Here is a 23256-nt window from a genome sequence, read left to right as displayed (position 1 = left end):
GTTTTGCTCTGTGGTTTTGTTTAGGCCTCGGCTGCGGTTATGCCCGATGATGAGATTGCCATCAACACGATGAAGCTGAACTCTGCTGAACTTTCCTCCAGTGCTTCAGCCTCGCCCGGCTCTATCTTCACGTTTGTCTTGCTCGTCTTCTTGTTGAGGCTTCTCGGGTGTCTAAGTGTGATGAAGGACGGTTGAGGTGAGTGTTGCAACGATGTAACAGAAGTACACTTTCTTTGGAAAAAAAAACAACTGACTCTTTTGTTATTTTGTAACTGAGACAAACCGACCAGCCGGATCATAATTTTCCGTTATGTAATCTTTGGACTAAACACCAAACTGACTTGAAGGTATTTGTCAAACACGCCTGTTCAGAATTTGCATTACAGTTTAGACTCCCAACAGTTAGTGGTGGGAGTCTTAACTCCATAAATATAAGTCATCATAAAAACTTACAGAGAAACATTCGAAACACTTTTGCAATTCATCTAATCATTTAGGAAAATAAGTCAGAACCGAGATGGATTTCTGTTTTCAAGAACTTTTCTATATTTTTCTCGATTTATTTTTTTGGACGAAATGACACATATTTCCATAAATGCTGTTACAGTTGTCCCAACAACATTAAAAGCAGAAGATAAAATATTTTGGTAGCACTCCAAAAACAAGTCCACTCACTACTGAAGGTTTTTACACCTCTGGCAGTGCTGTGTCTTTTTAACGTTCCCCATTTTTTTTCAGCATTGTAACAGCATGCATGCACACGTGATGCAATTTCACAGTCCTACGTGCGGTTTCACAATATTCCGCTGATCTACAAGTGGTTGTAACACACCAACATATGCAAAGACGAGGAAGAAGACTGCAAGCTGGTAAACACGGATGCCAACGGTGCTGAGTTGTAAATAGTTAAAACATCGGCTTTGCAAATGTTCTAGGACCTTAAGGACACACACAGTGCATTATGGTGAATAACACTGAATTCAAACAAGAAAACTCCACAGGTCCCCTTCAAATTAAAAGAAATCAAATCACTAAATGCATGTTAAAGCAGACAAATGTGTGTTTTTCCAGATAACTGCATGCTTAACCGAAACTTGAGATAAAAAAATAAACCCTGAGATTGTAAAACTGATTTCTGCTTCTGTCTGAAACTGTGAAGGTTGGCTGTGAGGTCTTTGTACGGTTGCAAATATTAAACTGTTGCTTTTATTTCCAGGTGAGTATGCTGTACATGAACACACATTTTGTCTCTTTCAGCTCTCGGTCTTTATCAGTTCGCTGTCCACTTCCAACATGCTCTACTTCGTGCATGCTTTATGAAGAAGTAGCTGCAATAATCTCAGCTTTCCTGAGTAATTCACTTATTAAAAAGAAACACGGGAAGTGCTGAATTGTCCTTTCAAGAGTCAATCTGTTGATGTTCTTTAAAAATCCAAAAGCCCTAAATGTCCAGTTTCTGTGTAGCTGCTAAAAGTCCCTGATGGCATGAGCGAGTCACGTTATTTGACCGGTCTTGGTTGAAGCAGGCACACGCGTAAAAAGGTCCTTCCTCTTGTGTAACTTGTCTCAGTTCTCTCATTCATTCATGACGCGACACGTCACGTCTTCTCTCCGTGAGCCTCTCACTGGTTGTACCCATAATCGAACTGTTGAGTTGGATCTTGTTGCCATCGATAATATCCTTAGAGGAGCCTTCAGGCGACGTCCTCGCTACACTGGAGAAGGACATGCTGACCTGTAGCTTCAGCAGCTTCATGAGTTTCCTCTTGTAGCCCTTGCAGGCAAAGAAGTAGATGAAAGGGTCTAAACAGGAGTTGAGGTTCATCAAACACACTGTGATGTGCAGAGAGATCTGAAAGGCCGTGAGGTCGGCGCAGTCGGGGCTCGACACCAGCTTGCGGATCATGTACTGCAGGATGTCAATGTGATAAGGGCTGTAGCAGACGACAAACACCAGGGATACGCAGCAGATCACACCGATGACCTTGCGGCTCCGGCCTGACTTTTCTGTCAGATGGTTTTTCTTGGCTGTGAAGTGGAGTTTGTAGCACAAGACCGAGTAGCACAGAAGGATGGTCACCACAGGAAAGACGTAACCGAGCATGACAGCGCCAATCAGCGTTGTAGCAATGTGGTCGACCTTCTCAAAGTTGGGGTATTCCATACAGGTGATGTAGCCATCAGGTTCCGCATTGGTCATAGGCATACCCAGCAACGGGAGGGTCTGTACAAGGACCACCAGCCACACACCGACACAAATGTAGCGCACGTTGCTGACCCTTCTGAATCTGCCAAAGCGCAGAGGCAGGACCACGGCGATGAAACGGTCCACGCTGAGGCAGGTCATGAAATTGACCCCCGCGTAGGTGTTGATGTAGAAAATCAGGCCTGAAATCTTGCACACCGCCTCACCCAGAGGCCAGTGGAAGCCCAGGGCGTAGTACGCGATCCTCACAGGCAGAGAGAGGGTGAAGAGGATGTCTGAAATGACCAGGTTGAGAGAGTACAAGGTGGTGGAGTTCATCTTCTTTAGATTGGGGCGGATGACGTGGAGGGCGAGGCAGTTACCGAACAGTCCCACGACAAACACGATGCAATAGAAGAGGGGCATGAGGATCCTGGCGTAGTCCCGATGGGCGTACAGGGTGTCACAGGTAGAATTTGAGTCATTGCTGGAGGTCAAGGTCACGGGCACGGTGGTGGAACCCATCTTAATCATTTAGGGACCAGTAACTGCAGGAAAAAAGAAAAGAAAATGTGTTAATGATTTGTGTTTTTTTATCTTCTGATCAAAAAACATAAGAAATGCTTGTTAAACGGAAACAAAGTCATTTTGAAAGAGTCTTTGTCTGTGTTGAAATGAAACTCTCTCTCTGCCCAGAGCAACCCTGGCACAAGAGCACAAACAGGTTCACAAAGACATCACTTTCAAAAAGGAAGTAAATGAAGTGGCAGTATTTCTCATAACTGTTGGCAAATACTCACAGTTTCCTTAAAAAAAAACAAAATACTTGACAATGTCTGCCTGTAATAAAAAGAGATGGTTTCTTTGGATTGTAAGAAATTATAAAACACGATTTTGAGGATTTCACCACACGCTAAAAACTCTCATGGAGAATTAAACGAAGACAGAAGGGCGTTGTACTTATTTTACCGTCAGGCTTTTCAAGCAGCGCAACAGCTGACAGTCAAGTAATGCCAGGCATGCCTGGATGGAAGACGAAGTGTTTGCAGTGTGTGTAGTGCCATCTTGTGTTTTTTTTGTGAGCTAACGCCCAGCAGAGGTGAAACTCCTTGCATCAGTTTTAATAAGCAAGGCTTTGCACAATCGAGCCTTCACGTTTCTTAGAACAAAAAGACTGAAGGTCAAGATTAAAAAGACTGAAGGTCAAGATAAGATGACATAAAAAAGGTTTAGAGGGTCTGATATGATCTAGTGTCTGACTGAAGTTGTGCGTTCTCAGTTAGATGCTCTTCATTCAGTAGTTTGACACAAGTCGTACCTCATTTCTTTGGACATCAGACCATAATTTAGATAATTCTGAGTGCTTTTTTTCTTGTGTAAAGGATTTACCTTGAGCGTTCTCTACAACTATTACCCTCATTCCAACACTGATGTATGTTTTTGACTCACAGGATATGCCACTTGTGGCTAAAAGTGACACGAAGGAAGTCTGCGAACAATAACAAGGCTTTACTGTGATTCTGAATGCAGCTGCAGCACTCTCACATTTACACTACAAAAAAAACCTGTTGAGAGATGGCCTTGCTTATGAGGAAGTCAGCTTCCCCAGGGTGCTCTCTGCCTTACAACGGCAGTTGGAAAGTTGAAATAATCACCCGCTCTAAGCACATGGTGCGGTCGTGAAGAAGTCTGGGTTTCCCGGCCTTGTTAACAGAAGTCAATGTGGCAAACAGCAACTTTTCAAGGGCTCAGATTTTTATATATCTCATCAAAATCAAGTAATATACATAAAAACAAATCTGTATTTTAATGTCAAGGATATTCTCTGTATTGTGAAAGTGTGAGTGTAAGTGGGATTGATTGCTTTCACTCTTCGACCACTGAATTCCCCTAGAAGTCCCAGAGTTATTTCGTCATCTAATATCATTCAGAACATTCTCCATTAAATATATATATATAAATACATATCCATTAAATATAAAGAATGTAGTTTGTTTGTAAAAAATTTGAAAAAGCCAGGCTTGTTTTGCAAGCGTCAGTTTCAGATGTTGGCATGTAGCCGATATCCAACTCTGGAATATGACACAACAGTAATCTATTACAGGTTAAACTACAAACTGAAACAGTTATACATGTATATATATATATATATATATTATTCAAATACATCCATGTCACCAGAAATAATCCACCAAGTGTAATTTGGAAAGGAAACTCACCTCACAGAAGTTTTTTTCTTGATGTTGACTACAGTCTCATTGATCCAGAAGACATGACACTTAATGTGCAAAGTTTCTCTCAGTTATTAGGAGCTCCGGTCCTGACAGCACTGCAGCCACGGTGCCCTGAATGAGAACAGCGTGACACACAGAAATCAAGATCCGTATCTGCTGCCAGTAACCATAGTGACAAAATATCCTGTTGCTCTCTCACTGTCTTTCTCTCTCTCTCTCTCTCTCTCTGTCACGCCTTGCCTCTGTCTATGTCTCTCTGCCTCTCTCACTTTTGCCAAATCTCTCAAACTATCTCGCGGCGCTTCAAGTTTTGAAACACCTACCCACTGCAACTCAATCGTGTCAAACGTCATGTAACGCTGATCTGACGTGCGGAATATTTCATTTGGCCTTTTGTGATTGCTTAAAAAGTTGCAGTGTGTTTATGTGTGTATGTGTTTGAGGGGGTTTTGCCATCTGTGACATATTTTGGAAGAGGAAAATCTAGGTCTTATGCAGCGTGATATGCCATGTGTGTACTCTTGGGAGGATGTGGCTTCAGACGTACCCAGATGAGACCATCAGCAGTTGTTTTTAACCACTAATACTAATGCCAAAGCTGCTTCAGACTAAAAACTCTATTCTAGTATTTGAAAAAGTCACACTTGAAGTTTTCATTTTCCTTTCAGCCTACACGTGTGACTGACGGTCAGAATGAGGAACTTCCCCTTTGTATCAGAAGTGCCTTTGTTTTGATGTTTTGCGCCCAGAATGACTTTTAGAAAAGGACAGCCACGTGTGACTCATTTCTCTCGAGTTATACCAAACAATAGATTGTTTGTGTCATGAAGTTTTTTATTTGCAGCACGGGGTTGTTTTTCTGTCCGTCATCACGAATGATTTGTGGTGAACGCACTAATGCTGCCACAGAGTCGAAAAGCCTCAGCGGGCGATGATTTATAACGTGTAGTGGCGGCAGAAGCGTGCGGGTAAAACACACATGGGTTAGAATGAGAGATCAGAGAACCTTTGAAATGTAAGATGTGGTCAGGCAGGAAACATAACATGGAGAAACAAGAAAACGTGACTCAAACAGTGACCGGTTACACTTTCAATCTGATTTTTAGTAGTCTTTCTTTGACAATCTTTCAGAAAAAGTTCCTCTTATAAGCTTTACTGCTCAAAATACTTGGACTGGGGGTTGCTGAACACGTTTTGTGTATATGCAAACAGTTATACTGTGGTTTCACACCTTTGAGGCGCTCAGCCTCTGACACACTTCAGCTACAAGATACAGAACAAGGTGGCACATGCACGGTGGTCCGTATCAACATTTACCTGTAACCTTGTTTTACAAACGAACCACTGATTTGTGAGGGGAACTCTGACTAGACTAGACTAGACTGCCCCATATTGACTCATATACAGTATAAATATGTATATATACTCATTCCTGGGAAATACAAATACATATATATCTACAAGAGCCAAATTATAGTCAGAATCGTGCTTTTGTATTGACCACAACCTTCCTTTGTTCAAAACAAGTCCGGCGGCGAGGCAGAGGAAGCAGTTTAACTTCCTCATAGCCTGGCCTTGTGAATCTGACTCACTGGGTACCAGACGACCAGATCCCACCCATCGCTGACAGACAAACAGTCATGGTAGACTGCCGTGGTTATTCATAGAAGACAATGGGGCCTGAATACCAAAGAAAACTGCTCTTAGACTCTGTTCTTGTCATTATTGGGATTGTGTTGATATAAACAGATGATTATGGTCATAATGATTAAATAAAAACAGGATAGCACCTTATTTGGACAGTCCGGCTTTAGTTTTTAGAGAATTTTAAACATTTCAACAGCGTATTAGTTGAGACTGAACAGCCGCTTTGTAATATTGAACCACTGCGGTTAACAGTTTTCTAATCAAGAGAACTTAGGAACTGTTACATACACTCTTTCACTCTATCTTTCCAATATTTGCAGACAAAGTGCAGCAAAATAAGGTGTCACAGGATGTGATACTTATCAGTTTAAAGCACATCCTGTAAATAATAAAGGAAGTTATGAGAGAAACTTGCAAACTTGTCTTGTTACATAATTTCAAGATTGACCGATTTGAGTCTTCAGATGATTAAATCTTAAATTTGCTTAAAGTTGATGAACAGTTACCTGTTCAGAAGCGATCTGACGGTGCTGTTTTAGTATAAACCCACTTATTTCTTTATGTATCTATCTAATATGGCTGTAGTACTTTATACTATTACTACTACTATTAGTACTATTTGCAGTTTGTGTGACGTTGCTGGCTGGAGGGAAAACACCTCAGCAGTGCTGCTGGTCTGTGCAGATGAACGCGTGGTTCTTAGTGTCACACTAATAACTGAAATTATTATAAATCATATCTACTGAAAATGAAAAATAAATCTGACTATATGCAGGAACATTTTCAAGTTTTAAAATAGCATAAATTCATGAAAGTGCTTAGTGTATTGGTGCCAGGCGTTCTGCGTGGCGGTGTTTAACTTCAGTAGATCTATGGTGATGAATGAAACGTCAAAGGGTACATGAAATTCTCTTTGCTGTTGCTCAGTGTGTGGTTGAGATAAGATTGCAAAAGTGTTACCGGAAACTTCTGTGGCTGTTTTTTAGAGAAAAAAAAAGGGGGGGGGGGATGTTTGTCTCACACTATTTAGTCTGATAAACAGATCATATTTTTACTGCTCTTCTTCTAATTTAAACTTAATAACTTTAATAAAAATATCGATGTTGTTTGTCACCCCCCAAAAGTTTCAGTTTGACACATTTCAACAAGTCCTTCACACGTCTACTGAGGTGCTAATACATTTATCAACCATAAAATTACAGTAAATAACTTTTGTCCAAATGATGCATCGCTCGTGTAATACACAGGACAGTGACACATTTTATGTTTCGTTAGCTCTGCACACATTTCATTTAAAATAAACTGAATTAAATCTTTGATTTCATTAACTTCACGCTGTTATTTTGAAACTTTGTAATCAAGGAGGTATAGTGACTACAACTATACCTCCTTCATTACAAACTTTCAAAATAACAGCGTGAATGCATCATGCTCTGACTCACTGAGGGTGTTTTTCACACCTTTAAATAAGCTCGCTCAGTACAAACTACCTGACCCTATGTCAGCTCTATACTGCTTCAGAACTGTTACATATGTGTTGGTGTCACGGGGAGGAGAGGGTGGACCCAAGTGCAGGCACGGGTAATCACACAGAAACTGACTTTAATAATAAAACGGTGAGGGATGAACACAAGGACAGCACAGGAGCAGGGTAGAAAAACCAGGCAACACACAAGACTCAATAACCAACAAATAAAAAACAATAAACTGAAACAATCTTTGAGGATAGATTTTATAAAAAACAATAAACTGAAACAATCTTTGAGGATAGATTTTGTGAATTTAAAACAGCGCAGGCCTCTTTTTCTCCATTTCCTCTGAGTGCAAAACATGCAGTTTTAAAAACCTTCTCCTCAGACGAACAGTGCACTCTTCTGGCAACAGTACTGCAGCTACTGAGGTTCAGATCCCTCAGTTCAAGGAGTATGGTGTAGGTCAATGATCTGTGTGTTTAGACTCGTGCTGTGACTTCAGTGAGTCACATGATGGCAGCAATGTGTTTACTACAAAAGTTACTATAGCTACTTTAACTACATGCAACTAAAACAAGTGTCATGCATTTTATTTCACATACATCTGAAAATGTATTCAAATAATGCAGAATCTTCTTGTATGAAACTGAAAATCACAAGGAAACGACAGAACATTGTATTGTGTATAGTCTAGCTTTACGTGTGACTCATATCTGTGTGTCTACAGCAGCATTGGATATCTGACAAAATCTAATCTAACCTAACTAACATGGGAGAGTTTGGCTTTCGGTGAACAATGACACCAAACCAAAAACCACAAAAAAAGATCCCACTTCTCATTCTTGTCGAATACATGTCAGTTCTATTCCCCCGACTCTTTCTACTGCAGGGGCTTGTAAATTATATCGATGTCTCCCACGAAAACGCACACAACAACCAAGGAAAACCACAAAAATAGAAGTCGAACCTGCAAAACTGAAATATGCAACTTTGTCTCTGCGCCACAACACATTACCCCCGTCGAAAACTGCACCTGTCGGCTCTGCGTCTCCATTTACATGTGAAAAGACACATAACAATGACTAGGTTTCTAAAGATCGCCTCCCTACAGTGCTGCAGAAATGGACTGCTGCACTGCACTGTTGGCTTTAGTCTAACAGCCTTGTCCTTTAACATGAGTTTATCTTTGACTGCGGCTTTCTTGGTTAGTCAATGACGGATTTAAATAACAGATTTGAATCATAGTTGGAGATGCTATCTTAATGTCTGACCCTGTTTTTCCGTATGATTAAATGTCACCAAATAAAAAACCCCTCTGTGTAACATGTCACCCAGATGTAATCTTCACATACAGTTTGCCAATGCGTTGAAAGTGCTAGAATAATATTAAGTGTGTGCCTGACTCTGGCCCTGTCGCCCCCATACATTAAACAGCTGTCAGCATGTGTGTCTGAGAGAGTTTCACAAAGTTTTTTATTTTGAAGGGATTCTTATTTTGAAAGCCTTTTGTCTTGTCTGTGTGTGTTAGGGTAGGAATTAGGATTTTAAGGTTATACCGCTCAGCATATCTCAGATTTCTCTTTAATCATCGTATGAAATGTTTATATGGAAGATTTTAAATGTCAAATTTAGCTTTTTGTCTTTTTTTTTAATCGTAACACATAAACAGAGTGAAGAGGTCTGATGATGACTGTACACATGGTAACTGGATGTTTAAAATGCTGGAATAGTTCATTCTCCTGTGTGAAAATTCTGCATTTGACCCGTTCATCACCACCCTCCACCATGCAGACTACTGTCACTCTTCATATTACGTTTGTCTCCGTGGCTGTGAAGTGAAGCCTGCTGAACAGCCTAAACTGCAGTTCCTCGAACGTTCACTTGAGGCTGAAAGTTAACCTTTTACACCCTTAAGGTGTAAAAAGATTGTGATACTGATTTGATACTGAGAAGACAGACAGTAACTGCCACTTCTGGCTCAACAGCACGATTCTGTGCCTGATTTTAGAAAAACTACTGTGAGGACCTTTTGTTTTTAATTTAACTGGACAAAAGCAGCTTTCATCAGTAGACGTAATGGTGTGTAATGTAACATACATCCATCTTGTAATCTCACATTCACACCTTCAGAAGATTCTAGTTATCTCCTGTACCTTGTGGACACTTCTTAAAAGATCCAGTGTGTAGGATTTAGTGGCATCTAGTGGCGAAGCTTCAGATTGCAGCCGACTGAAAACCTTAACATAACATAAAGATGAAAACTACAGCAGCTGTGAGAAAAACATGAAAGTTCAAAGTCTGTAACTGACTCTGATTTCTGTGTTCAATCAGTTTTCATTTGAAGGTCCAGCGTGTAGGATTTAGTCGTGGATTGCAACGCCCTCGTATCACCCTCTCCTTCCTAGTACAAAGGAAGAACTACGGTTAATCTGTCTGTTCTGGGCTGTAGAAAACCTATACCAAAACATAAATATTCTTAATTTCATGTGATTATACAATACTTAATGCATACTTATGTATATCAAAGTCACATTTTTGCACACTGGACCTTTAAGCGTTTAAAATCTTCCAGATGTTTAAGGTGATTTTAAGGTAAACACCTCAGAGGATTCAGCTCCTTGTCACTGCCAGCACCTGCAAACGTTGTTTGACAGTTCCTCTTCACGGGTCATGAAGGGTAGCAGACCAGACTAGAAGACCAGAAGAGAGCTTTGGCAGGCAATTCAAAGAGCCGTATGCAGACGAATGTCACGAAGAAAAATGAGCTGATAGTGGATGATGGTATGAGAAGCCACAAACCGATACTATCCAGGGTGAGGAAGTGAAAATGTTGCAATCTAGCACGCACACATATGGGTGTGCATCAACAACAAAGTTGACTTTTACTAAAGGGCAAAGCACGGTAAGTTTTATGTGTTTAACATGCTTCACATGAAGATAAAGAACTAACAAAACAGGAAGGAGAAGAAGGAGAGAGGCGGTGTGTTTTTTGGCATTTCACCCTGAGAATAAAATGTTATTTTTGAAACAAAATCACTTAAAAACAGAATATTGATCTAGATATCTATATACCTAAAGTGGTTATAGATTTACTAATCCTCAGTCAACATTTTGAGGGGTTTGATGGGCGGGGCAATCAGAGAGTGATTTACATAATCTGTGGATAGGACCTTACTGCTCCTGAACCAGCCGATCCACTCTGAAGCCATGGTAAGTCTGTCTTCCATTGTTTCAGTGAAAACCGGACTGTGGCTCAAAATTAATCCAACATTAACTGATGGAAGTAGCACTATGACAACATAGGACAGTATAAGGAATGGACAGAGCCTGAGTGAGGTCACCCGTAGGTTTCCAAAGCGCCGCCGCCACCTTGTGACTGCTTCTTACGTCTCCCGGCTAATCTACCAGGCTGTAAACATGTTTATTTCTGCTGTGAAGTTGGACATTTGAACATGGGGACTTATGGAGACTGACTCACTTCTTCTGGAGCCTGTCTCAATCAACCGCTTGAGGAATTATAGTTTTTAGCACTTCCACATTGGTTTCATTTTGCAGAACCTGAGGTTGCCCCCCTGGTTTTCCCGTCTGTCTCTGTCTCTGTCTCTGTGTCTGTCTCTGTGTTTGTGAGCTGGTGTGGTCTCTCTTCCTCTCTCTGGCTCCAGCCTCTCTGCACACCTGCCCATTACCTGCAACCAGCACACCTGTCTGCAGTCAAGTCATCACCCCTTCCTACAAGCGCTTTGCACAAACAGCCAATCCTCACTGGACCTCATGGTTCTGCTCAAGGTTAGTTTATGCGTTATGCTTCTTACTATGATTCTAGTTTATTTTTGCAGTGGTTTAAGTGGTTTAGTCCACCCGCCTGCCTGCCCGCCCCTCTGACTGTCAGACTTCCTGTCTCAGGATTATCTGCCTGTCTGACTATCTTGCCAGCCGGTCAGCCAGCTCTTATCCATGGGATTCCCTCCAAGCCTCCACCTGGATTCCCTCCGCTTCACCTCAGCCAGCCACATCTCTCCATTCCTGCTGGTATTCTTTAATAAAAGACTTGTTTTCACCCTAACTGTTTGTCCTGGGTCTGCATTTGGGTTCGGCAGGTCCAGTGAAACGCTAAAAATGCTCATGCTGGATGCTGATGATTGCTTCATTGCTGAGGTGTTTGTGTGTCACAGTTATGACTGCAGAGCCTTTCAACTCAAAGCTATGAAAACTTTCCAGAGTGCAGTGGGACAGAGAGCTGGACTGGTTGTAGTAAAGAAGATGAACCAAGAGCAGATTGTTGAGGACTTTCCCGTCCGCAGGGCTCACAGAATGACGCTCAGGCAGGTGAGTAACATCACAAGTAGATACAGACCAACAACCACTGCGCTGCCTAGCAACATATTGTGTGTGTGTGCATGCTACACAGTCTGAAAACGTTGCCGCTCTTTTTGCTTGTGTGTTTGTGGCGGTGGTTGCTGTGGGATGTGTACAGCTGTGTGTTGTTGCTTTGGTGATTATTTATTCTGTTGTTAACGTGGTCAGATGTTTCTGCAGACTGATATCGCTTGTTGCACCTACTATCTTTTACAAAAGTGACATTTCTTTCTTTAGAGTAACAATACTTTAACAAATCTATCCATCTGTGGCTGAGACATTAACACATGCACTAGACTGAAATTAGACTGACACTTTTTATAAACAAACAATGAGGAAAATATTATTAAACGTACCTGGCAAATTTGTTGACATCAGTAAAAATCACACAGATCGACTCGACTTTTTGTCTCGATGTCGTGGCACAAACCTGAACTGTCTGAGAGCATGTACCGAACTGAGAGATCAGGTCTGAATAAGGTTCATATACTAATAACATGTGGTAGCATCTGAAGATGGGGAATGAACAAGCAATAATGCCAGCCTATCTCAAACAGGATGCACATTTATGCAGATGATACCCAGATTTAAATCATCTTCTGGACTAGACTTTTAATGATGTAATTTGTTGCCTTTATTGATCCGTATCTTGACAAATCAACTGCACACTAATCCTGAAACCCATCAGTAACTGCCAGAGGGCTTTAATACTTCATGACTCAAACTGAGAACTTTACTTTCTATGCAAATTCATAGAGCTGCTTTTTCCAAAAACCCAGGAAACGTTAAAGGTTAACTACTTTTAAATATGGGACTGTGCACTATAAAGAGACATCATGTGCACCTGCTTAAATCTGTAAGACACACACACACACACACACACACACACACACACACACACACACACACACACATACAGCAGCTCCACCACAAGATGTGGAACCCAGCTGGATTGAGGCCTCTGAGGGGGAGCAGGAAAGGTAGGTGAGGAAGTGGTGATTGTTGTCATCTACGCACACCCACACAGAGCTCAGATGTGGGGTGTGAAAGAGATTTGCATGAAATGTTCTCATTTTGACACCGTACATAATATTAAAAAAAAGAAAAAAGAAAATATATATATACTGCTGTGGCCAATATATGTTTTTGTTAGGAGAGCACGCATTACAGGTTTGTCTAATCATAAGACCCATTAACATTTACATGATTTCTGACGACGCATGGCAAAAAAAACACAAAGGAAGTGAAAGTTGCTGTTGCAAAAATGACAACTTTTGTTACATAGTTGAAGCTTGTTTGTCTAGGTTGGGATGTTTCATTTAGAATTACAATAAGATACACTTTCATGTAAAAAGAAAAATATAATACATATGGGACAATACAGTTAAACCTTGTGTTCCACTCATCACATTATTCGTAGGAGCCTAAAAATAAGCTGAATCTACTGCTATGTACATGCACAGTTGTCAATGTCTTAAGTGAAAGACTCAAACGAGGGCTTCAGCACTAAAAATAGGCATTCTTGAGCTTAAATGAGTAAACTAGGTCTTCTGTGACGCTGGTGGTAGGCGCATCTCCTGCAACCTCAGCTGTGGTTTCTCTCAGGTGTTACTGCTGCTATTCTCAGCTGTCATTTTGGAGGAGGCTGCAGAAGTATACAGATAGTCCTTGAACAGGCTCAGCACCCGCTTCTTGTAGGTCTTAATGGCGAAGAAGTAGATGACTGGGTCCAAGCAGCAGTTGAAGTTCATTAGTGAGACGGTAATCTGCAGGGAGAAGATGGATTATGAAAAGGGAAAATTGATTTAATGTTTTAAATCAAATGAAGAAACACGGCTCCTACCTGTAAGGACACTTTAAAGGCCCTCAGCTCCTCGCAGGTTGGCTGGTGGTGTATCTTCCTGGACATAAACTGCATAACGTTGAGGTGGTAAGGACTGAAGCAGATGAGAAAGGTGAGGAGGATGAGGAAAATAATGGTGTTGGCCCTATGATTCCTCCTGGATCGACCGGTTATAGAGTTCTGCTTGGCTGCGGCTCGCAACTTCAGGTTGATCTTGGCGTAGCAGCCTGTGATGATGATGAGGGGACAGTAGAAGGAGATGGCACAGGCCAGAAGCAGGACATACGGGGTGAAGCGGGAGCCCTCGAAGTTGAAGTACTCCATGCAGGTTCGTCTTCCATGGTGCTCGTGCAGCATGCTGCGGAACAGCAGAGGAGCTGTCTGCAGGGATACCAGAAACCAGACCAGGCAGCAGACCCGGCGAACCACCCTCACACTCCGCAAACACTGGAGTCGGTGTGGATGCACCATGGCCAGGTATCGGTCCAGACTGATACAGGTCATGAAGCCAATACCTGGTGGACATATAATGAAAATGTGAAACAACACAAAACAGCCATTCCACAACTTTGTAGATGTTTTTTGGTCGACACACTTTGTGTAAAGTAGCTTATACTGCTGTAAATACTGACTGACTGCAAAGCCTAAAAGTTCAGAATGGAAAAATAAAGTTATCTGATCCTGATGTGGAGATATAGTTGCGTATGTAATGAAGCAGAAAGAGACACATATGATATAATACGATGGCAATAAAACCACTATTACCTGCATAGGTATTTGCAAAGAAGAGAAGCGTCGTGAGTCTGCAGAGGAGGTCACCAAATGGCCAGTCATAGTGGCGGATGTAGTACGTTATTCTTCCAGGCAGCGCCAAGGTGAACAGGCTGTCAGACAGTGCCAGGTTGACCAGATAGATGGAGGTGGAGTTGAACTTCTGCTTCCTCTGGCAGATAACGTACAGCACCAAGCTGTTGCCACACGCACTGATGATGAAAACCACCGAGTAAAAAATAGGGAAGAGGACGACTGCAGCTCTTTGGTAGATGAACACATCGCAGCTGCTCTGGTTTGATGAAGAGATTTCAGCTGATTCCAGGGTAAAATTTCCAACAGCCATCCCACCTGTCATTTGAGAAAATGATCACACTGTAAAGTAGAAATCATTAGACATAATCACATAAGCAAATGAACATCACTTAGCTACAAAGATCATCACAGTATTACTCACAACAAGAGCGAGGGTTCCCAAGATCACTCAGTGTGACTGCTCCAGGTGGAGTCGAGTGGTTGTGGGTGTAAATCGAGCTGCACTCCTTTAAATACCACCAAGTTGTATGCAGTGTTCAAATCCCACCTCTTTTTTTTGACATCATGTGTCAGTCTTTGTCACACTGTGATGACAGTAGCACTGTGCGCGGCACAGTTTGAAACTAGGCCTAGAGGACGCAGCGTCCATGATTTCCAAACAGAATTTAAAATTTGGACTCAGCAGACCTCAGCACGATTTCCCTCTTCACCTGAGTTCATCTTAAATGAGCTCAGGCGGAAGGCGGCAGTGTTTCTGCGTCTGATTTCCATGATTGAGTTTCAGCTGTTATTTGTGGATGCGGCGATGAACCGTGTTCACAGACGATGGTTTCGGCCCATGCAGTGATGTCCACGGTAGAACCGATGCCTGAAGGTCACGGCCATCCAATACTGGTTTTCAGCCTTGTGCCTTGTGAACACACGTTTCACCTGATTCTCTGAATCTTTTCATGATATTATGAACTATAGATGATTAAATCACAGATCACAGATTCTCTGCAGATTTTACATTGAGAAACTTTATTCTTAAATTGTTGAACTCTTTACCAGCGCAGTTTTTCACAGCGTTGCTGTCATCGAATTCAAAATGGGAACCGAAAACACAGTACGATTTCCCGTTCCTAGATTTCTTCTTTTTGATTTCTTTGCCCTATTTGAAATTAAATATACGGTTTCAGTGTTTGGCACATGTTGTATTTACATTTTACACAGCGTGGCAACTTTTTTAGAAACAGGCTTGTACTACAAAACAGTAGCATGTATGTGAATATTTTAACGTCTTGTGTTATATTATTGTTTGTATTATTTCACTCTCAGTCTCACAGTCTTGTCTAAGTCGAGCTTCAGATGGTGCGTGGATATCCACTGAGATATGTCAGCAAGACAGACAGCTGCCACCTCAAGACTGTGGAGAAAGACAGACCTCACCACTCTCACAATGTACCGCAGTTACTAGAATAATACATAGATGGAGAGGATAAGCAGGTACTGACTCTGTTGGTGTTTCTTCTCTGGGTTTCAGTGTGTTTGCACATGCACTAACTCTTGCTCCTATAGAGGGTAAATGCAGGGATTGCAATGTTTTGTATAAAATCATATCGAATGGGATAAGTAGACTGGCCACAGTTTAATAAAACACTTCATGTATTTGCACTACCGCTTTCAGTGGGTGCAACGTATTTTTCTGAGAAAGGTTAGATGGAGTGATAGAGCGTGAGATTTGATATTATGTTCTTGCCGCTGAGGTTTCTCAAGTCGGTATTGTCGTCTCTATGTGGCTGAGCTGAAGGCAGGCAAGGCCTGAAGTGGAGATGATGGAAGATATAGGAGGAAGCTGAAGTGCTTGTGAAAAAAAACTGTCACAATCCTGTGATGTGTGGATGAATCACTAACCATTTAAAGAATGCATCTACGTCTACATATTGAACATGTCAACCACCAACCCCCCTTCTCTCCAAACGGATAAAAAACTATCTGAGCTGGTGTTAAATTCTGAGAATGGGTGAAAAATGTGGCAACAGAAGTGCGCTTCAGCAGAGGAAGGTGTAGCAGCTTCACGTTCAAACAAAACCAAATCAGTTTTGCAGAAAGTAAAAGCAGCGTTAGTGCTTTATTATTATCCCTCAATGTTGAATTTGTGCTAAATTATATAAGGCTCGCAGTACAGTGGACAGGCTAGAGGTAGAAGTACAGTAGAAGCACGCCGCCAAAGCTTTCCAGGTTGGTGTAATTCAAATGGATGGCTGCTGGATGGGCAAAAGGTCACTAATTGTCACCAGTCAAATGCGGTTATAATACAGCTCACTTAGGTCGCAATGAGAGCTTCATGTAGACGATGTCACCTGCAGGTTCGGAGCCTGGTGCACTTCATGCCTACATTTCATGCTCCATTAATTCTGTACGCAGAGTTAAACATCTCGTACTGTCTGAGCGCCGTGCCGGAAAAAGGAAAAGACAGTGGTTTGTTGAGCGCTCACTGGGTGTCCTGAGGGTCTCTCGCTGTTAAATATTGCACGAGTACAGGGGGGGGACATGAAAAGAAGGAGATGATCACTTCTGCTCGTGTGTTTTCACTTCCCTAAAATCAGCGACTATCATGAAACGGCCACATCAATGGCCTTCACTTCAAGCATAACACATCCTCCACATTGTAAATCTGAAACAAAATTCAAAACAATTGCAACTACAAATCCAGTCAGAAGGACTGCGAAGAAAATGTAACCGGATTCTATTTCATATATCACACCAGGAGCATGGAAATGGTGCAGTGTGTAGTGTGTTTGCAGTTTTCTGGGTTGATGGGTGTGTGACATGAAAGGTCTTAGGAAATTGAAAGTGACGACCCAGCATGGAACATGCATGGAAGTCACTTCTCAGAAATGTGACCTTTTTCTGGTTAAGTCAGGGGTGGGCTACAAAAAAAAAGAAGAAGGGTAGGGGGGGGAACAAACTGATTTGAAGAGAATCATGCAATAGTCAATGGTTCTACTACAGCCCATAAAAGAACCAAGACCCCAGAAGGCATATCGTTTTAAAGGCACCCTCGTGGTGGAAGAGGGGGGACCAGTGGTGTGTTGGTGAGCCAAACTGGGAATGACTTCTGGTGTCCACGCCATGTGTGGAAGAGCCAGCGTGGTTCCACAAACGGTGCCTAACCAAATTTGGGATGTTTTTTGCTGCCAAAATGAATTGTGTATGAAACTTCCCCCACACGGTTTAAATTTAAATCTTATTTATCGAAAACAACTTCACTGCAACTTCGCTGCAGTAGTGCTGTTGCGTACCGGGTGGAGAAAGACTTTATAGTAATGGTGAATTTTACATAAACTCTTTATGTGTGTGTGTGTGTGTGTGTGTAGTTGCAATGCAGGCTTCAAGAACTGTCCTTAAAACATAACACCACTAGAGGGAGTGCAATCCTCACTAATGAGAAATAGAAAATAATAAAGTGCCATTTAAAGTGAAGAGCAACTAAATGTTTTTCAAGTTTTAAACATGTTTTTTTAATTTATTTGTTACGTTTTAAGTTGTTTTAACTTTTATCACGCAGATTTCTCGCTGTCGTGTGAGAGTTGCGTGCTTGTGTGCATGCGTGCATTTCTGCATCTGTGTGTGTGCGTGCATAAGTAGACTGCTGGACATACCGCAGGGGAGACTCCTGCATTGTCAGAGGGGGCCTCATGTGGCTCGTGTCTGTTCTCATCATCACCACCACCACCACCACCCCACACCCTGCCCGTGCATCAGCCACCACCGCCTGCCCCTGCTCAGGCCCTGTCCCCCTAACTCCAGCACGCTCGCGTGAAGACTCTCCGTTCACACTTTGCTTCACGCTTGTCACTTTTAACCACTGATGAGCTATTTGTTTTTTATAAACCCTTTGCTTCACAGAGACTGGTGTACGCTGCTGCACTCTACATGCCATACATGGTGAGAGAGTAAAGCGAGAGCAATAAGATGAAGAGAAGTGTTGTTGTGCCTGACTGAAGCTGTGTGAGTGTGACAGAGCATCATTATATATGCTGTCACAGATCTGTCTGTCTATGGGCAGCGTCTTAAAGGATGCCCACAATCCCTTTTATCATAGTGAGTCCTTCTTAATCTCACATGTCACAGTGTTGACACCGGCGTTGCTGGTCGTGATGAACACACACAGGCCTGGTGGCCTTTTGAACTGCTCATGACTTCACACCCACAAACAATGAATTCCCACATTTAGGTGAAGTCTCATGGTACATAAACTCAACTTACTTACAAGAGCACTCACGGATGGTTAGATTGGTGATTTGGTGATGATGGTTCCATGAGACAGTGGTCTGATCATTCGTGTATCATTTTTAGAAGTTACTCCTAGATTCTGGGCATTTTATCAAAAACATTGTGACCGTGTGAAAAAAAAAAAGCTTTGTTGGAGCTTCAGACAAAAAGCCAAAAAACACAAAACGATGCAGCGCAGCAATCAAACACCCACGTTAGATCTGAAGGCCCGATTCCAAACAGAAAGCATTTAAAGTGTCAGCAGTAATACATGGTATTACTGTCATTAAATAATGTTGTACTGCAGTATTAAATCCAAGAGAAAGAGCATAGAAAAAACAGTGTTCAAAAGTTATTTCATAAAGCCTTGTACGCTGTTTTTAATCATGCCACTTCACTAGTGAGAGGAAGAGAAGGGATTTTCTTCATCATGCAAATCACAGACGCAGAGTTCATATGCAGTGTTTACATGCATACGTAATAGTGTATTTTGAGCTGATGAGCTAAAAGTGTAGTCAACACAAGCACAAACACACGCTGGTAGCTGTAACTATCTTGACCTAAAAACATATTGTATGACTTTTTATAGTTTGATTGTCATAATCAGTTTCAGGTTACTGTCATTGGTCCTCGTGTTGGTTGACTCCCTCCCCTCTCTAGGTGAACCAGAGGTCAGTTACAGGAATTTCGTGACTGGACAATTGTGGCTATAAAGCAGTGTAGACCTGCACGTACAGGATGTGAAACCAGTCAACAGGAGGAGGCCTTACAAAACATTGTGATGACATGTGGTTTTGGGTGTTTACTTCTGCTAAATAAATTCTCCAGAGAAAACCTGAGATGAAATGCAGCTGAGCAGCACCATCTTCAGGATCTGCAGTAAAACAATCCTCAATCTTTTTTCTGTTTAATTTTTTTGTATTATCTCTTATTTTTTGTTGTTAATGATTCACTGTACATACAGAAATCCTATCTGGGTTTTTATTCTGCTGCTCTGCTGTCTTTGATTCGCTGTTGTTTAAATCCGTAAATCATTTGATAAATGTTTAACTTTTCATTTTAATAAGGCCTGAAACGGGATCTTAAAGTGCAGCGTGTTTGTAACACGTGGCTTCATGGAGGCTTGGATAAAAACTCATGAACAGAAGGTCAAACAAAAGATGAATCACTTCTGTATTTCTGGTTCCTCTTCACTGACGTTACCCAAACATATACATACTACACTTAAACAAAGCCTGTATTCATCTGTGGCCAGTGACTCGGGCTCGGGTCGGTGCCGTGGCAGGTTTTCGGGTCATCCGAGGTGACGTGCATATTTTGGATGTCATCTCGGCTGTTGTATTATTGTTTTATTCACAGGGCATGGACTAATTATTTCTACAGCTCTCTTCATTGGGGAGCAGACTGACAGTTGCCGTCATTGGAGTGATCAGTCTGTTTCTCGGACTCGGGCCGAGGCTATTTGATGTATATTAACAATAATTGGTGCCACCGCCACAATGATGTTTAGTAAACCTTTGTGCAATTTTCCAGAAGGATGCCCATGAGGAATTTTTTGAGTAGCTGCTGCTCTGTCTGCAGAGACGCCTTCAGAGTCGGGGCAGATGGAGAAGGACTGCTGTCCTCTGCATATCACAGACACCACGACCTAATCATCATTATCACACACAGGACATACTGTCTTTCTCGTTGTCTCTTCTGATCAACAAAAAGACTCGTACATACATACACGCCAGTTACATTACTGTAACATTTCTACTAAATCATATTGAAGGAGTCAAAACAATGTTATCATAAAGAAATGTAGGATAGGGCATCATTTGAGTGAGAATTTACCATGTAATGTCAAGAGAAAGAAAGTCATACTAATTGATAAATTAGTTTAATTCAGGAAATATATGTGTCATATTTAAGAAATAATATGATTTACAATTACAAGCCAACAAATCCCAGGAAATACAAGTGTCAAGCCTTCTTGTCCAGCCTCCAGGTGGATGATGTTTGATTGTGTGGTACAAGTACAAGTTGTTTTGTTGGGTTCCTTGTTAGGTAATCTGGCAACCAGGGCTGATGCAGTGAAGGTGGAGGTGTCTCGAGTTCCAGCATCTAGCAGTGACTCCAGCAGGTTCTGAGTCTGCCAGATTCTACAAGTGAATGAGAGGCAGATGTGCGGTGACAGCACTACGCTCATTAGGCCGAATCAGTGTCACACTGTGACAACTGGCCAACTTGAGGCTTCTCTCGTCACTCAGTGCTTAATCCATTCAGCCAAGACCAGCTCGGACTCTCCCAGACCTCATTTCAAACCATTAAGCTGTCCTGGCATTTCTCCCTTTTCCTAAAAACAGAATCTTTGAGTTTCTCTGCTCGGCTGATAAACTTGTTTTCTTGCTCTAAATCTTCGACTAACCTTTTCTCCACACCTATCTTTGATCCCAGTGGTATCCCTGCCTCTGACCACCGGTCTACCCCTGCTCCGCAATCCCCAGCTGTGTGGTCAGCTTCGGCCCCTCGGGGCCTCCATCCCTGGGCTGAAGTTGTGATATCTATTTCAGTCCACTAGAGACCAGACAGTCGCCACTGTGGCTCCAGAGAATTCCCTATTCAGCGCTTACTGATGGTTGCGCTCCACTCATATGCTTTAGCATCTCCTGTGTCCAAACTGCTTAGCATCTGATGGGTCGCTCTGAGCCATTAAGGCCAGTTTGCAATTATAGATGTGTGGCTGCTGGACACAGAAACAGATGTGCTTTGATCTATTTACGGTAGGGTGAAGAAGGGGGGGATGTGTTCATAACAGCTTACTTCCATGCGTGGGTCAGCTCACGCACCTCTGACACCCCCTTGTCTTTCAGTTCACTTGACATGCACTTGTGTTTTTCAATCAGCAAAAAGTTTAGTGATGAATGGGCACGAAGACAAAAACGGTGATAACAGCCGTGTGTGTGTGTGTGTGTGTGTGTGTGTGTGTGCGTGTGGCAGCACACATACATAATCGAGCATGTGCGAATGTACGGCGCGCATGTTTTATGCATTTAATCTGCATGTGCCAACCACAGCCAAGCATGTGTGGAGGTGAGAGCTTGTTGAATGGAAATTCGGACAATCCTGTTGCACTAAAAAAAAAAAGGGGGGGAACTAATTGAAGCCCCATCTGTTTAAGCACCAAAATTCACCAAGGGGCAAAATAGTTAGTGTTGCGGTACATTTTTAACGCCTTGTCTCCTTCCCCCCCCTCCTCCTCAGCTTGAAGTGCTTTAGGTGGTGAAAAATGGAAAACAAATGTTCTGTTGACAGCTTTCTTATGCCCAGGGTGTGTGAGTATTTATATCATAAAGGTGCCAACACATCCTGGTTTTACAGGCTGACCATCGCTGGGGGGAGAAAAGAGGGGTGACAAAGGGGGGTTATCCTGTAGCTCGTTCTGGTAATTACTAGATCGGTGATGAATAGGCCTTTGATAAGCCTGCGACAAATTAGCTCACAACTAAGTCTGCTGCTGCGGTGTGAAATTCTTATTCATTTTTAAAAGAATGTAGATTTATAATCATAGTAGTGACATCTGCACGTGCGGCCTGCTGACTGCATGTTAGTACAGTACATTCGGGAACTGCTTTAAAACTGAGAGCGTACCGTCGCCCCCCACACTTCTTCGCTCAGGGCGCGGTAATAACAGGAGTTTTCAGCGGAGCATGCCTCAGTGATATTCAGTTCTACAGTCATTTTTCTTCCTTCGTCACTTGTCTTATTGTCACCACTTTGCCTGTATTAAAAATTCACGGGTCACTTGTATGGCATTTAGCGCTTGCCTCCAGTGTACTGCGCGCCAGCGCTAACTAGTCAATTGTGACCACTTTTCGCAGCAGTAGCAACGCCTTGGGCGAACTGTGATTTCATAATGTTTATGGTGTCAGTGGCAAGCCTGATGGGGGAAATGGTAATAACTCCACTACCAATATGAATAATGAATGAACTCATATCATTTCATAAATCAGATGGGATGTACAACATATGGAAATAAGCAGGCTTATTCTTGCCACTGGGTTTCACTGGTAAATAAAAGCACTTCTCCTGCCATACCGCCGTATCCTGGATGATATATAGCCCGCAGCATGCTATGGGAACGCCGTCTACTGTACCATCACAGGGATGCATTCAACACAGAGTGCACAGAGGGAGTCCAACACTGACGTTGGTGCTGTAAGCAGGTCTGTCCTGAGGTGAACCATGTGTACACAGCTTTAGGTCCTCTCTGATGTAGGTGTTTCTCGGTCCGCCAGCGTCGTGGTGCGAGGCCACCGTCCCACTGTGCTGAGAGGAGCGTATGGGAACATTCATTCACATCCAGACACTGCACTAGAACTATCCCCACTAGTAACACCACACTAGGAGTCATAGATCTTGAAAATGAAAAACAGTGTTGTGCCCTTTTTTTTTTGTCATTTGTGCAGCAGC

General features: G+C 42.3%; 2 protein-coding genes across 2 annotated transcripts; both read right to left on the bottom strand.

Annotated features, from left to right (window-relative positions):
- Window positions 1–522: 522 nt before the first annotated feature.
- gpr183a (G protein-coupled receptor 183a) lies at window positions 523–4685 on the bottom strand. Its single transcript, XM_010734010.3, has 2 exons — window positions 4405–4685; window positions 523–2733 (listed from the first exon to the last, which is right to left on the bottom strand). The coding sequence occupies exon 2, from the start codon at window positions 2717–2719 to the stop codon at window positions 1580–1582; it is 1140 nt and encodes a 379-aa protein (XP_010732312.2). The 5' UTR covers window positions 2720–2733; window positions 4405–4685; the 3' UTR covers window positions 523–1579.
- Window positions 4686–13031: 8346 nt separating this feature from the next.
- Window positions 13032–14854, bottom strand: si:ch211-184m13.4 (G-protein coupled receptor 183). Its single transcript, XM_010734021.3, has 3 exons — window positions 14503–14854; window positions 13738–14252; window positions 13032–13660 (listed from the first exon to the last, which is right to left on the bottom strand). Exons 1-3 carry the CDS (start codon window positions 14852–14854, stop codon window positions 13496–13498), a joined length of 1032 nt encoding a protein of 343 aa, XP_010732323.3. The 3' UTR covers window positions 13032–13495.
- Window positions 14855–23256: the final 8402 nt, after the last annotated feature.

The sequence above is a fragment of the Larimichthys crocea genome, chromosome XVIII (genome assembly GCF_000972845.2).
Source record: "Larimichthys crocea isolate SSNF chromosome XVIII, L_crocea_2.0, whole genome shotgun sequence".
Taxonomy (NCBI): Eukaryota; Metazoa; Chordata; class Actinopteri; family Sciaenidae; genus Larimichthys; species Larimichthys crocea.
This window is presented reverse-complemented; position numbering and strand designations above follow the sequence as displayed.